General features: G+C 43.3%; 1 protein-coding gene across 1 annotated transcript in view; it reads right to left on the bottom strand.

Moving 5' to 3' along the window:
• The window catches only part of LOC128836944 (coiled-coil domain-containing protein 175-like), a 53,068-nt gene that overhangs the window by 8,416 nt on the left and 30,687 nt on the right, over nucleotides 1-13,965 (bottom strand). The window contains exons 11-19 of the mRNA XM_054027675.1: nucleotides 11,538-11,609; nucleotides 9,437-9,572; nucleotides 8,974-9,105; nucleotides 6,585-6,723; nucleotides 5,963-6,042; nucleotides 4,722-4,874; nucleotides 1,774-1,876; nucleotides 1,588-1,631; nucleotides 951-1,110 (exon numbers count right to left, since the gene is read on the bottom strand). Of these exons, the coding sequence (XP_053883650.1) occupies nucleotides 951-1,110; nucleotides 1,588-1,631; nucleotides 1,774-1,876; nucleotides 4,722-4,874; nucleotides 5,963-6,042; nucleotides 6,585-6,723; nucleotides 8,974-9,105; nucleotides 9,437-9,572; nucleotides 11,538-11,609 (1,019 nt within the window). The remainder of the gene's footprint in view (nucleotides 1-950; nucleotides 1,111-1,587; nucleotides 1,632-1,773; nucleotides 1,877-4,721; nucleotides 4,875-5,962; nucleotides 6,043-6,584; nucleotides 6,724-8,973; nucleotides 9,106-9,436; nucleotides 9,573-11,537; nucleotides 11,610-13,965) is intronic.

The raw sequence follows: 13,965 nt of genomic DNA, 5'->3' as shown, positions 1-13,965 counted from the left end.
TGAGTGGGCAGGAAGTACGAGGAAGTGGAAGGGGCAGGGGCGGGGCTAGGACAGGATGGGGGGCGGGGCTAGGACAGGGGCGGGGCTAGGACAGGGGCTCCTCCCGTCCTCTTTTTTGATTGTTGAAATATGGTAACCCTAATGTTCAGCCTCAGCTCCAGTGTATTATTATTTAAAATGTAAACAATAGAAGTTGCCCATACAAAACATTCCAGGCATCCTAACCATCAATTAAACTTACAGTGCCATAATGCTAATCATACAGCACCAGGCCAGGCAGCAGCTCTGATTTGTTAGCCTTCACATGTCCATTGTGGAAAAGCTAAAATGTGGTTCTGAAGAGAACAGTGAAGCTCTAAATATTTTCCACAGCTTCCTTACTGAATTAGCCTTTAGGAACAGGAAATTAAATGCACCATCATCATCCACGCTGTGCCATAAAATACGCATACTTTTCCTAATGAACACAATAGCTTTTCCACTGTGAATGTAAGAACTGGTCTACACTAGCGGGGGGGATCGATCTAAGATATGCAACTTCAGCTACATGAATAGCATAGCTGAAGTCGAAGTATCTTAGATCGATTTACCTTGCGTCCTTACGGCGCAGGATCGACGGACGCGGCTCCCCCGTCGACTCCGCTACCGCCTCTCGCTCTGGTGGAGTTCCGGAGTCGACGGGGAGCGCGTTTGGGGATCTAGATGAGACGCGATACATCGATCCCCGATAGATCGATTACTACCTGCCGATCCGGTATTCAAGACATACTGAAAGTCCAGAACCTCGCTGGTGGAAACTGACGTAGCTCCCTGGAGCTCATCAGTTTCTACCAGCTGAGGATCCGATGGAGTTTACTTCTGAAGTGTTATCACTGTTTATTCCTAATGAACAAATTCACCATAATTCCATCGGGATACAAAGTAAAAGAAAAGGGATTGGTGTATCTTACTGGGTTCCGTGCTGGATTTACTTTCTAACAAAGAATCCAGTCCATCAAAGTTATTTTGTAGCCCTTTGTTAATACAATCAATCTTTCTCTCTCTCTGATGAAGTTTCATTACAAGATCTGCTATTGCAGCCAGGATTTCCTTCTCATTCTCCACAAATTCCTATAATGAGACGAAGTTGAAAAATCATTTTCTTGTAAAGACAAAGAAATCACAAAACATTAGGACCCTTTTGTTTAGCATTTCCTGACTTGTCATAGATTGTCCAAACACTAATTGTATAGCTCTGCTGGGTTGGCATACCCACTCCTGAGATCCAGAGCCAACTCTTATGCAGATTTTTCATGAGTTTCCTATTGCAGGTTGAGTTTTAAAAAATTTAAAGAAAGATCACAACCTTTAGGTACGTTTGAACCTAGGATGAGGGAAATGGAATCAGAACTAACGTAGGACAAAGAAATTTACAATAATTATTTTTATGCAGAGCTCGAAAATTTCTAATTTCCTGTATTCTACCCTGTGGCAGAGTACTGGTAGCAGAGTATTTACAGTGCCAGATCTTCTATTATTCTTTTTTGCATGGTAACCAAATTATTTTCAATGCTAAAAAATACCTTGTCAACAAATGTTGAAACCCACCTTTTGAATGCTACTGTCCTCTGACCATCCCTTCAGAAAAAGCTCTAAAATAAATTCAGTTTTAAAATGTTAGCAGACTGTCAGAGAAACAAACATTCTAAAATAGTCTTCCTTTTCAAATACTGGGAATATGATAATTTTTGTTTTTAAATAGCTGAACATTTCCTTTGATGACACGTTACTCACGATGGAGGACTGTCAGATCACTCAGAATTTTTATTGTTGTTGATTTGTGGTTTTCGGCTTCATGGCTCATTGTCAAAATATCCGCTTTCATCTGTGCAGTGCACTGCAGAGAAAATCATTGCAGGTAAGTAAGTATTTGTGTTTGGTCTCTCCTTCCTGATCTCTTTAGCAATTTTTGTGACCTACAGATACACAGAGGGTGGTGTATTCCCCAGGACAAAAAACTCTTTCCATTGTTACATCCTCAACATCAGGTATCCATTTCACTTTCCAGAACAACCACATTCATGATAACCAAAATCAGTGAAATCTCAGGATCAGATCCTCAGCTCTAAACCAGTCAGTCAATGCAGCTGTGCTGATTTACACCCTGAGGCTCTGGCACTCACTCTTTACTCGCCGTTTAATTTCTTTGTTGTACTTCAGGTACCAATAGCTGTTGTTGGAGTTGAAACTGATTTTCTTCTTTCTGTAGTTCCTTTGCTACATCATCAGCAGTAGAGGACATAGAACAAGGGTGGGCAAACTACAGCCCCCGGGCCACATCCTGCCTGCCAGCTGATTTAATCTAGCCCTCGATCTCCCGCTGGGGAGTGGGACCTGTGGCTTGCACGCACATGCTGCAGCTCCCAGAAACAGCAGCATGTCTCCTCTCGGGCTCCTATGCGTAGGGACAGACCGGGGGCTCTGCAAGCTGCCCCCGCCCCAAGAGCCACCCTCGCAACTCCCATTGGGCAGGAACTGCAGCCAATGGGAGCTGCAGGGGCGGTGCCTGCGGACGGGGCAGCACGCAGAGCTGCCTGGTCACACCTCTGCATAGAAGCCGGAGGGGGAACATGCTGCTGCTTCCGGGAGCTGCTAGAGGTCAGTGCTGCCCAGAGTCTGCACCCCTGAGAGCCCTTCCTGTGCCCCAACCCCCTGCCCCAGCCCTGATCCCCCTCCCGCCCTCCAAACCCCTTGGTCCCAAGCCTGGAGCACCCTCCTGCACCCCAAGCCCCTCATCCCCAGCCCCACCCCAGAGGCTGTACCCCCAGCTGAAGCCCTCACGCCCCCTCGTGCCCCAATCTCCTGCCCCAGCCTGGAACCCCCTCCCGCACCCTGAACTCCTCATTTCTGGCCCCAGTGAGAGCCTTCAACCCCTCCTGCAACCCAACCTCAATTTCATGAACATTCATGGCCCACCATACAATTTCCATACCCTGATGTCACGGGCCACCTATGACATAGAGCAACCTGAATTTGGGTGTCAGAATGAACAGACCATCTTGAAATTGTTCCTATACTGAGCATCAAGGAGAGGGATAACTGTACTATGGTAAAAGGGCTTTCTTTCTGAAGAAGGCTTATGTTTATATCAGGGAAAATAAATTATAAGGTCACATTTTCAAAGTGCCTCCTAAGTAGCATCTGTAATATTAAGGCATGCAAATACAGGCAACTGCACTTGTAAAACCAGGCTTCTGTGCATTCGAACAGGGGCACATACAAATACTACACACAATTCAGAAAGCCCTTTGGAAATTTAGCTCATTGTGTCTAATGAAGGTGTAGCTTCAGCTTTGAGTTGCAGCCTGAGATAGATCAGCAATTAAGATTTTGCTTTCACAATTGTCTAAGGTGCTCAGATCTTTTCTGGAGAAGGAATTCCTCTATTCTTGTAGGCTAGTTTGACACCTGGCACAGGACCTAGCAATGGAAGACTTTAGGGTAACCTTTCCAAAAATATCTAAGAGCCTTAGGAGCCTAAGTCCCATTTTCAGAAACAACTCAGGCACTTATGAGCCTAAGTGTATTGACTTTCAATTAAAATTGAGCTCTTAAATGCCTAAAGGAATGTCTAGAGCTGGAAGATGTAAATTCTAGCTCGAGGAAACGTAAGTGGCACTCTGATAGAGCTAGTGCGGTAAAAACAGAAGTGTAGCCATGGCGGCGTGCGGGGCTAGCCACCCCAAGTACAATCCTATCTGAGACCACAGGTATGCATGCCGGATGGCTAGCTCCTCCCACTGCTTGCACCACAGCAGCTACACTTCTGTTTTTAGTGTGGTAGCTTGATCACAGCTAGTGTGGCCATGTCTCCTCAAGCTGGAATTCATACCTCCAGCTCAAAGTCGCTTCTGACGTGGAACTAGGCACTTTTGAAAACTACCCTAACTCTGAAAAACAATAAGGTGGCAACAAATGCTTAGCCAGGATAGAAATGACTGATCATGTCATCACCCGAGTCCAGCGCTGGATCCATCATGGAAAATATAGGGATTCCTAGAGTCCCTGAAAGGAAATATACCTGGAAAGCTGAACCTTCTGTAAAGTCAAAACAAGTCAGCTTTCCTGTGATCTTTGTTGTAGAGTGGTGGGAGGCACTGTTAACTCTCTCTGGGCAGTAACCACAATGAATCCCAGTGTTTCTCACCTCTCAGCACAAAAGGAGCACCTAGTCCATTTCCTATCACTTAGTGGGCTTGGGTTTTCTGGCACACGGTGCTCCGGCCACTGCTCCAGAATAAAAGAAAGAGCGAAAATGGCTGTGTAAGTCAACAGGGAGGAATGTGGGACTGTCTCCCTTGCTGCAATACCAAACAGCTCAGGCCTCTTCTATGCCTCAGTTTTCACCCAGTCTTTCACAGCTAGCAGGGAAGCCTTTCCCTATATACCTGACTGGATGCACCAGAGTGTTTTTTCTACTCTATGATGAAAGATCCCTTCACAGACAAAATGCCAAAGGGACAAATCCTGCCCTTAGATGTTCCAATGCGCCTCCCAACGAAGCTACCGGGAGCCCCACAGGTGCATCAGAAGGCAAAATTTGGCTCCTATATTGCATGCTGAAGCATTTATAGAGTTAATTCTGTTTCATCATGCTCCAATTCTGTTTTTCCCTGTGAAAAGAAAATTGAAGAGAGACCTGCACGCTGACAAGCTGTGCTGTAAACCATCGGTATACTCACTAATTTCAGTCTGCAGTTTTCTGTCTTCACAATGTCGAGCTTCCTGTCAACCTCATAGATGTCCCTCTCTAGCAACTTCAGAACTTCCGTATGATCTTTCAACTGGTCAAATGCCAAGTCACGCTTTATTCTTAATTCATTCTTCAGCTCAGCCTATTAACAAATAAACGCTTCATTATTTTGCTTCATAGTAATTGATCTTGCATTTGGATTATAATTGTTGTAATCTAATAAATTCACAATAATAATAATAATACTTTTCACATATGTGGCACCTTTCGCTGAAATATTTCAAAGCGCTTTACAAAATGAATCTCGTCATCTCCATCTTACACATTAGGGAAAAGAGGCACAGAGGGATGAAGTGGAATTGCTCAAGGTCAACAAGCCAGTGGCACAGTTGGGAATAGAATCCAGGTCTCCTGATTCTGTCTCACACACTAACCATTGAACCTTACTTCCTGTCTATTTATATCAGACATGGGGTCACACTGATGAGCTTAATGACACACACACACACACAACATATTTCTATTGATGAAGGCTTTGGTGGTACACAAATGTTTTGAACACAGATTCTGGGTAAGTTACTGCCTATTTAAAGATACTTGGAGAAGGAGCACTTCCTTCTCAAATAAGGAATAGCATCTGTGCCTGTGGGCCAGCAACCACAGAGCTCCATCCTTGCAGTATCAGACCAGCCAGGCACAAACCTTGCGGTTTTGTTTATGACTCATACACCTTTCTTTAGTACTGTGTCTTTCACACAAACCACCTGTGACTCTGAATTTCTCTCTCCTTACGCTGTTATCTATTGATATAGTCAAGATATGCAATGAGCTGGAGAGATCATGAGACAAAGTTACAGGAAGGTTTTACCAAGAAGCAGCAAAGGCTCTTGCATGAGCAGTGGTCAGTTTCTGTACAGGGACAGAGCTCACACAGGGCCCAATACTGCAGACCCTTCCTCACTCCAGTCATCCTTTTAAATCCATTGGGACAGCTCATATGACTAAGGGTTACAAGATCAAGGTCAGTTTTTTGCATGACAAATGGCAGTGCTGCTCTATGTCTGAATCAAGCTATGCAAGAATCTCTGTGCATGACCAGTTCCACAGCAACTATAGGGAGATGGTACTGGAAGGGTGGAGGGAGATCATTAAAAAGCACAAGAACAGAGAGGAAGAAAACTGATTTAGGAAACTTTAACAAATAATGTTAAGCAAGGTTTGAACCATTACCATGATCTTCTTGAGTTTACCAATCATCTTGACTGACCGATCAATGGATTTTGTCAGTCTTGTCTCGTCATCTTTTAGTTCTACAAATCAGGAAAAGATTTTTTTAGACTACAGGACTAGATGTTCCATCAACAAGTGATCAACCGTATAAGGATGTTATTATTCATTATTAATGTTCCAGTAGTGTCCAGATGTCATAATCCAGCTGGTGCACAAAGCCCTCAGAGCTTCACTGTACTTTATAGTTCATCTGAACTATGGTAGACAGCTCTGGTACAGTCAGACCTCTTATTTATTATTTATATATCTAATTTAAAATTATTTTTTCCAAATGTACAAAAATATATCAAAATACCAGATTCACCATAATACACGAAGTAAGTAAAGAGGATTAGGATAAAGATCGGGGAGAGGAAGCGAAATATCTATCTTCAGGGTCTATATTAATCTTAGTCTATATTAACCTCTACAAAGTCAACTCAAATTACTTTGAATTTTTCAGGCATTCCCCTTCTGTGGAACGCCAGTTGCTCATTAGTTTCAAGGTCACCCATATCACCAAGTCTCTTTCTAAGACAGAAGCAGAAAGCTTCAAAGTGCCTCAGAGTTATTTAATACCTACCTGAGACTATTTTTTTCAAGTCTTCATATTTTTCATGCTTCTCTTCCAACTCTTTCCGTCTTTCTTCTATGAGAGGGATGCTCAGAATTAGTTGTTGTTCTTTTTGATATATATCTTCAGTTTTAGCTTGGACATCATCCTTTAGTGAAAATAAATGTTAATTAATGATCTATTAAAGTGGGCATAATCGTTGTAACAAAGGAAGACAAAATGAATAGATTAACTGGAAACTGCAGAGCTGAGAGACATAGATTTGAAAATGAAGAGTGGCAGTTTGAATATCCAGAATGAGGAGACAGCCTAAGTAATTCTTTTGACATTACACATTGTGAATCTCCAGCCATATTACAAAGTTATTTAAATAGAAGCAGTGAATTCAGGTGCGTGTACTGCAGGGCCGGCTCCAGGCACCAGCAAAGGAAGCAGGTGCTTGGGGCGGCCAATGGAAAGAGGCGGCACATCCGGGTAACTTGTGTCTCTTCCTGGAGCTTCTACTCATTCATACTCTTCTCCAGTTGTGCACACCCTAGTCATTTCAGTCATTCTGCAGTCTCTGTTCACTTATTTTTCTTATTATAGTCTTCTTTGTCCATAAAGGAACGTGAATACCCATGGCTCTAACCTGCTGTCTCTCCTACTGCGGTGCTTTATGCACCCAGAGTATATTCCTGTGTCCATACAAGTATTGCCAGTACACCAGGGCCGGCTCCAGCTTTTTTGCCGCCCCAAGTGGCGAAGCGGGGGGGGGAGGGGAAGCCGCAATCAGCAGCACTTCAGCGGCAGCTCTACCGTGCCGCTTCATTCTTCGGCAGCGGGTCCTTTGCTCCGAGAGGGACTGAGGAATCCGCCGAATTGTAACACCAAAATGATAAAAAGTGAAGACACAGGAAGAAATGGAGACAGTTAAAGAAGAGAAAAACCAGAGAGAACCACTGAAGGAGAAATAATAGTTACATTCATTGTGTGATGTTAGAGCAACCCTATTAAAGACATTAGGTTAGGAGTTAAAGAGCATTTATCATACGTTATGTATGTTTTTGAACAGCACAGCTGCCAGGAAATGCACATAAGGAGAGATCCAGTATGTAATTATTTTAGATCCATACACACATTGAAAGAGAGAGAGAGAGAAGAAGAGACTTGGGATATTTCATACATTAAGGATGTCTGATTTATCCTATTCTGAACCATTAGACTGATGGCTGAGAATCATACAACCAGGAAAGGTTACCTAGAGACAGAGGACATGCCATATACACCCGATGGGAGAAGTGCCTGATGTTTCTGGAAGCTCCAGTCAGTTCTCATTCAGAGACTCACATTGTCCTCCTTTCTCTTTGAAGGAGGGCTGCTGGACGCTATAATAGAGCACTCAGAGGATTAGCGCACATAGGACCAAACTGCCCTGCATTACGCCTCACACAACACCAGAGATTTCAATGGATTTACAGCTCTGTAACTCAGAACAGAGTTTGGCCCATCATGTCAGCAGCAAGACTAAATATTTTCAGAAAGCCTGTGCTGTTTATCTAAATATTGTGGGACAAATTTCACACTGATCGACTCCAAGCAGCTGCTTCAAAGTTAAGGTCCGATATATTTGTTTTTACATTTTTTTATTTCACTTTTTATGGGTACTTTTTCCTGCATGGAATTCAATTTGATAGATATGAGTACATACATATGGAAAAGGACACACATGTGGAGGGCATGCCATAATTTAGTAGCAGTATGAGTTGTTCAATCAACTTCCTGTACTAGATGATACATCAGCCACAAAACTCGGACTGATGCCTTTGTTGTTGGTTTGTCTGGAAGACTAGTGAGAAGGAAACAGTTTTATTTTATTTCTCACTTAGATCTCCTCTAGCAGTTCAGAGAACGGGTGGCATTAAGGCAGTTTAAACCAAACAATGATCAGACTTCTTTGCCTTTGGCATCTAGCAATCAAGTAACTGTGGGAAAGCTCCCTGCATGGAATCCACCACTTCATTGCTCTTATTTTCAGTGCACACAAAGCCTTGTACCAGTTGCAAAGGAAGACTTTATCCACTGCTAGTAAGTGCTAAGGGCCCGATTCAAAGCCCAGAGACATCAGTGGGCTTTGGATCAGGTCATAACTGCTTAGCAAGAAAAAGAAAATCCAAAAAACCCCAAGGCAAACCCAAACCTCCCCTGTTCTAGGAGAGTCAGTACAGCATTCAAAGAGTTAATATGGCACTGAATCACTTTTTCTTGAAACTATTAGTAATCATGGGACAAATTATTTGCTAGTGTCAATTGGTGTAGCACCATTGAAGTCAATAGAGTGGTGCCAATTGACACGAGCAAAGAAGGTCTCTCCATTTAAACTACTCTTTTCAAGAATGTTTTTTAAAATGACATTTACCTCAAGCCATTGTATGTCTTCTATTAAGCTGTTTTCATACTTCTCGCATTCAGCTTCCCTTTTATTTACATCATCACTAAGGTGTTTGAACTGTTCTTCAGCCTGCAAAATTTCTTTTTGGAAATACTCATTCTGGTTGCAGAAAACAAAATTAACAGGGACAATCATTTCTGCAGTACACACAGGCTCACTTGCAATATTAAACAATAACTGGGCTGAGTACAATGGCTGCAGTTGTCATTTGAAACACAGTGCTGTGTGATCATAACTGCTTTACAATTTTATTAATCATCTGTTAAAGCCAGAGTCTCAGATGGCGTAAACTGACACAGCGCCTTCGAAATCATAATTTACACCAACTGAGGATCTGGCCCCTAAAGTTTAACCACTTTGTCAAGAACAGCATGAAAGGTAGGGGCTTACAGTGAATAGGCTTTGTTGTAATGCCAACTGGTTAACATACCTCTGCAATTAGCTCAGCATGACGTTTTTTACCAGTCTCAAGTCTTACATTCATTTCATTCATGAATCTCTCCTCTGTTATCCACAAGGCTTCCTTCTTCTTTGCTAGGTGAAGTTGTTTCCACTGAAGCAAAGCTCTAGTGGTAAGTACACAAACAGTATCACCCATTACATGACATTGCATTGTAATTGATTAGGAAATCAGAGCTGCATAGCATGTGTAAAGTAACAAAGCAGACTTGATTCTGAGAGGCACAAACAGAATAAATTCACAGGTTTCAAGGCCAGAAGGGACCACTGTGATCACCTAAGTCTAACCTCCTGCATAACACAGGCCGTAGAGTTTCCCAAAAATAATTCCTAGAGCAGATGTAGCCATGCAATGGGGTAATGATGTGGATAATAAAGAGGATGGAACAATATGGCCAGAGAGGTTCAGTTCTTACCTCTGTAAGGAAAAGAGAGTTGCAAACAGTTGGGAGGCACTCATGGAGAAAAAGCCCTAAGAGAAGTATAAAGAACAGGGATCGGCAACCTTTGGCATACAGCCTGTCAGGGTAAGCCCCCCTGGCAGGCCGGGCCAGTTTGTTTACCTGCCGCGTCCGCAGGTTCGGCTGATCGTGGCTCCCACTGGCCGCGGTTCGGCACTCCAGGTCGATGGGGGTGGCGGGAAGCGGTGGCAAGCACATCCCTTGGCCCGCGCTGCTTCCCGCAGCCCCCATTGGTCTGGGATGGCGAACCGCGGCCAGTGGGAGCCACGATCAGCCAAACCTGCGGACGCAGCAGGTAAACAAACCGGCCCGGCCCGCCAGGGTGCTTAGCCTGGTGAACCGCATGCCAAAGGTTGCTGATCCCTGATATAGAACCTGCCTCTCTAAAAATAAGATATGTCCCGTTTGGTTTGGAAGAGTAGCACATCTTGAGCACAGCTGAGAGAAACTGGGATTTAGACCAGAATCTGAAGATGGTTCAGCTTGTGAGTATTCCCCCTCTCCCCCACCTCTTAGGTTCACTTGGAGTTCTGAGTTTGCTGAGTAAACGTCAAAGCAAACTGGAAAATTTTTATCATCCTCTCACACCTAACTCCAGTTACAATAATTAATTTGGATTTATCCAACTTGGGGCCTCTTCCATAACTAGCTCCCCCCTGCCCATACACACTAAAAGAGAGATATGAAAGGGCCTCCTGGCATCTAAATCCAAGCATCACTGCCTAAACAGAGTATGCATAGTGATGCAAAGTACATCTTGGCAGATCTCATCAATAGGGATGCATTTAGCATAACTCTTATTATAATGTGCTTTCAGTGGTCTTTGTAGAACATGCTTCCCCCCCCACCCTCCAAGGTTTACTAAACAAAACAAACTCAATGGGAGGCTCTATTTAAAGGCTGAAAAATATGCAGTCCCCAGGAAAGCAGCTGACATAATCCAAGATGCAAAATCATTTTAAAACAGACCGTCCTCTTTCCTAGTCCACTGTGCTCATGACAGCTGGAGTCCTAAATGTCTACCAGACCGGTGGTATGATTTTCAAAGGTGTTGAGCATTCTAAGTACCCACTGACTTTAACAGGAGTTGCGGGCACTTGGCACTTGAGAAAATTAGGCCCCACAGACTCAAGGTCTGATACGGCTCCCAGTGAAATCAATGGCAAAACTCCCATTGACCTCAATTGTGCAAGATCAGCCCTAAACTGGAAAACAACAGCAATAGCTTACAAGCATACAGTGATTTTCCATCTGGAAGGATCCCAAAGTGCTTTACAAAATTAAATTGGTACCCAAACCAGAACAATTTAATGCATTGCTGATACAGAGCCACCTACTTGGTAAAGTTTAGCAGCTGTTACCACACAACAACACTACAGGACAGGAAATGAGACAGCGGGGGAATTTAGAAGACAGAATACAATTACCCCAGATGTAATTTGGCCATGACATTGAGATGAATCACTCCTTGTCCAGCAAAAAGGACCACTGGAGCTTTGGGCGGTTAGGACCTTGGTTTTAGGTCTTATTTAAAAAATATAAACAAAGTCTTCATAAATCACATTAATATGTTGATCTGTTCCTTATGAGGATGGTGACTTGTAATTTTACCTCATCTCACTTTCTCTCTTTAAACATTGCTCTAGATTCTCTAGTTCTCTTGCGTAGGCATCCTTAGCGTTTCTGAAACAAAAATAAAGGTTCAGAATAATGCTAACTTTTGCATACCATTTCATTTTATAAGTCATTTTTTGAATATACAATTTTTAAAGCTTTTTCCAAGGCAGCAAGCTAAGCACTCCTACCAGCTGGGGACTCACTTCTCAGAAATATACCTATTTTGGTGTGCAGTCATGGTTCTGTGCTTCATATGGTTTGTGGTCTCTTAGGTAGGCAACATGACTGCAAAGTTAAACAGGCACTTGGTGGAGGCTATGGCAAAGCCAAGAGTCCTGACTTATGCCAGAATAAATAACACTGCGAGAAAAGGCAACCAGAGGTCCTATTAATCAAGCCCAAAACACCAGGGCAAAAGTTTAAGAACAGAGATGTTACATTAGTATGATTTAGGTGCAAACTAATACAGAAGAACCTGCACAGATGTGGAGCCTCAAGGCAGATGGATGCATACATTCATTGCACACATTATATATATCTGCTAATGTAGAAGTCCCAAGGCAAACATTAGCATGCAACAATTTTTTGTGGACTCAACACATTCTAGAGGATTTTAGTTTAATAAAATAAAAAGGCTGGTAGTTGGAGGCAGATGTAATCCTGCTCCCATATGTCTGACTGCGTTTTCAGGAGACGCTGTTACCAGTGACCCGCTCCACCTTTGAGATACAAGAGGGAGATGGAGAAGTGGCTACCCAAAGGCCCATGAAGACATGGCAGTAGGTGGTAGCGGACAGTCTCCAATGCTTAAAGGGCAGGGCTTACACCAATGCTGAGGCTGCCACCCCAGGAGACTTCAAATGTACGCAGGTGGGGTGGCCCGCAGACAGGGCCGGCTCCAGGGTTTTGGCCGCCCCAAGCAGCCAAAACAAAACAAAAAACAAAAAACCAAACCAAAACAAAAAGCCGCGATCGCGATCTGCGGCAGCAATTCGGCGGGAGGTCCTTCACTCCCAGGCGGAATGAGGGAACGTCCGCCGAACTGCCGCCAAATACCTGGACCTGCTGCCCCTCTCCGGAGTGGCCGCCCCAAGCACCTGCTTGAGAAGCTGGTGCCTGGAGCCGGCCCTGTTGGCAGAGACAGCTGAACATGTCCTAACTGATATTCTGGCCACGTTTGGTTAGCAAAATAATACTAGTATTTTTGCTATTCAGCAACTTATAAAATTCTGTTCGCTCATCCCCCATCAGCAGATTTATTTTTCCTGGTTTTTTAGACCTGTTCTCTGAGAGAACCCTTACAGACAATAGTATTGTGGACAGGTGGCTATTTAAAAATCAAACCAAAACAAAGACTTTACCCTCCTTTTCCTTTGTGTGTTCCAATGCTCCTTGTAATATATATTCTTACGGAATTGCTAATAATAATACACTACACAGCAGTTTTCGTAGTAGATTTCAAAGTGCTTTAAAAAGGAGATCAGTATCATTATTCCCATTTTACAGATGGGGAAACTAAGGCACAGGGAGATACACTGACTTGCTATGGGTCACCCAGCACTCCAGGGCTAAGAACAGAACCCAGGTCTCCTGAATCCCCATCCAGTGCTCTATCCACTATATCATGCTGCCTTCCTGTAACACTGCACATAACATTGGGGCCGATCTTGAGAAATCCTAAGTGCCAATTAAGTCAACGGGAGTTCACAGAATCATATAATAAAATGCAAGACATTAGAGATGGAAGAGACTTTCCAATCCAGCTCTCCGAGGGCAGGATTGTTCCATAAGATATACTGCTTTGTCCAGTCTAGTTTTAAAAGTCCTAACCAATGGGGCTTCTACCACTTCTGTAGGAGATTACCTGTCAGGATTCGGTCCATTCCTAGCATTATTTCAGATAACCAAATAATACCGAGACAGTGATAATTAGTTCACCTCCTCTTCTTGTTAATTTATTCCTTATATTTTTAAACTGCTGACTTCGCTGCATGAGTATTTCAATATGAGATTTTCCTTCTCTTTACAACATTGTTTGGCTATTCCTTACCCTTTATTTCTCAATTTCATGTATACACAGAAGGTATATCCTGTTGGGTCAGTTCAAGTTAAATACCAAGATAGACATCAGACTATATCTATTGGGTCTCTTCCTTCTTCAACATAAAAAGTGAGAATAATTATTTTCCTACATTTTATCCATAACTAAGATACCTGCATATTAACGATGTGCCAGGAAATGCTCCTGAGAAGGATTCAGAGGGGATAACAGCAGGCAAGGAGAGGCTGGCAGCACAGCTCCTGCCAGAACCATGCTACCAAGAGGCAGCATGAAGCCAGAAAAATACATGGCAGTTAAAAGACAAGAGGTGTCTGTGCAGATGCTCATTGCCTCTGGTCTGTCACGGGGAATGTGTAGGGT

The sequence above is a fragment of the Malaclemys terrapin genome, chromosome 4, assembly GCF_027887155.1.
Source record: "Malaclemys terrapin pileata isolate rMalTer1 chromosome 4, rMalTer1.hap1, whole genome shotgun sequence".
In the NCBI taxonomy this organism is placed as follows: Eukaryota; Metazoa; Chordata; order Testudines; family Emydidae; genus Malaclemys; species Malaclemys terrapin.
Note: the sequence above shows the minus strand (reverse complement) of the source record. Positions and strands in the feature narration are given on the sequence as shown.